At 50.2% G+C, this 2,112-nt stretch overlaps 1 protein-coding gene across 1 annotated transcript in view; it reads right to left on the bottom strand.

Annotated features, from left to right (window-relative positions):
- The window catches only part of Tet1 (tet methylcytosine dioxygenase 1), an 89,760-nt gene extending 88,758 nt beyond the window's left edge, over window positions 1-1,002 (bottom strand). The window contains exon 1 of the mRNA XM_013514773.1: window positions 30-1,002. Within this exon, the coding sequence (XP_013370227.1) occupies window positions 30-774 (745 nt within the window). The 5' untranslated portion in view covers window positions 775-1,002. The remainder of the gene's footprint in view (window positions 1-29) is intronic.
- Window positions 1,003-2,112: the final 1,110 nt, after the last annotated feature.

Raw genomic sequence — 2,112 nt, 5'->3', positions numbered from 1 at the left:
GGCGGCGGCCCTTCGGCACAGAGGCGCACGCGGAGGGTCCGGGGCCGGCGCACTCGAGGCCGCGCTGCTGTCCTTCGCGCTCTGCTCGCAGACAAGTCCGGGCCCACAGGGCGGCCTTTCTGGCGGCTCAGGCAGGGTCTCGGCGGCTGGGGTTCTGGGGGCGGGGACACTGGTTTGGGGTTCCTCTAGAGTTTGAGACCGAGGCTGCGCGGTCTCTGGACTCTCACCTTTAACTAAAGACGCATTTTGTACGCGGAGGAGATCCTCTGTATCGAGGGGGACAGGCGGCTCGGGATTTGGGGCTGGGTCGTTTTCCGAATGGCTCACTCCCACATCAGCAAGGACCTTACGGTCACGCTCACGCTGCTTTTGTGAACTTCTGGAAGGTGGGACTTTCTTGGGTTTGGCGGCGACCACTGGGGGCTGGGAGAGCCGCCTGCTGAGAGAGGTGCTGCGCAGAGCCATCGTGAAGCCATTGCAAGTTAGGGACTCCGGGTTCTGGAACAGAACCTCAGTGCGATCCAGATTCAGGCGGGCTGCCCCAGCTCGGGTCAGAAGGCTTCTGGCTGGCACCAGAGGTTTGGGTTCCGTTTTTTTCTTACCATCTCTTTCTTGAATAAATTGCTTTAGCTTCCCAGGGCTGGCAGGCTTGACCAGTGTCACATTTTTGCTGGCTGCTGGCTTGTGGGTCTTCTTCACTCGGCTGTTCTTCTTTTTGTTTATGTCTTCCTTCCTGACTAATCTGGACGGTCTTGTGTGGCGAGATCGAGACATAGCTACAGAGTAGGAAGAACTCCAAGGGCTCAAGAAACAGAGTCATTGGTCCTTTGGAAAGTCTCACTTCGGAGGAGAATCTGAACAGATCGTCAGGCTCAGTCATACAAGGTCTTGACCTAAAATAACAACAGAAAACATGAGAAGTCAGTCCTTCTCATGCATTTTTCCACTTGAAAGAGAATATTTATGCCGGGCGTGGTGGCGCAAGCCTGTAATCCCAGCACTCGGGAGGCTGAGGCAGGAGGAACGCTGTGAGTTCGAGACCAGCCTGGGCTACAAAGTGAGCTCCAGGCCAGCCTGAACTGCATAGTGAGACCCTGTGTCAAAAAGACCAAAAAAAAAAAAAAAAAAAAAGAGAGAGAGAGAATATTTACTATTGAGTAAAATGAGGGAACTCAGAATGTGTACTGCAAAAGAAAAACGTGATAGACACAAAATGGGAATTTGTTGCTTGCTTGCTTTGATAAGTTCTCCCAGAATATTGGGATGACAGGCCTGTGATAGCACGCCAAGCTGAAGAATTTTTTAAAGTGGAGTTCACTATAACATTCCTTTAATTACTATGACAACCAACTCAGTTGATAAAGTTCTTGGAATAAAGTAATCACGATGGTGTTTCTCTCTAATAGATACAGCACCTGTAGTTACATGTATTTTAAAACTTAAATCTCATTCTTTAGATGCTGTGACCATCAATCCTGACGTCAGCTTTCCTGGATGAAGAAGCACCTTGCAGATGAGTAGAGCATGCTCCTGAGTGTCTGCCTGGGTCACTCAGGCGCAGCCTTGGGCATTGTGCATGGTGCTGTTCCCTACTTTGCTTCCTTGCCACCATGAACTAAGCAGCTTTGCACCTCCACACCCCTGCGCAAGAAGTTCCTGCCTTGGGGCCATCCGACCACGGACTGACTCCCCTGAAACCACGAGCAAATTAAGCCTCCTCAAAGTTGAAGTTGTGGGTTGGGTATCATGTCTCTGACAGCAAAAGCTAAAAAAGATACTTTAAAACTGTCTGTTACTCTTTTTCCTAAATATATCCCAACACAGTATGCTTGACAACAAAGCTGGTAAACCCAGAGGAGAGGACTTATGTACCCCAAGAAACTGTACTCCCTGTTTCCATGGGTCTGGGCTACACCCCAAGGCTTTGAGAGAGGACCTCACTAAACTGCCCAGGCTGGGCTCAAACCCTTCCTCAGCCTCCACAGTGCTGGGATTATGGGTTTTGCACCACCATTCCTGGCTTGAGACCCAATATTAACTCTAGATTCCAATTAATGTCCAAAATTTTGGGGTCTGGGGATTTAGCTCAGCATCACAGTGCCTGCCTGGCAA

The sequence above is a fragment of the Chinchilla lanigera genome, unplaced genomic scaffold, assembly GCF_000276665.1.
Source record: "Chinchilla lanigera isolate Chin_1 unplaced genomic scaffold, ChiLan1.0 scaffold00024, whole genome shotgun sequence".
Classification (NCBI taxonomy): Eukaryota; Metazoa; Chordata; class Mammalia; order Rodentia; family Chinchillidae; genus Chinchilla; species Chinchilla lanigera.
The sequence above is the reverse complement of the archived record's forward strand: the minus strand, read 5'-3'. Positions and strand labels throughout refer to the sequence as shown.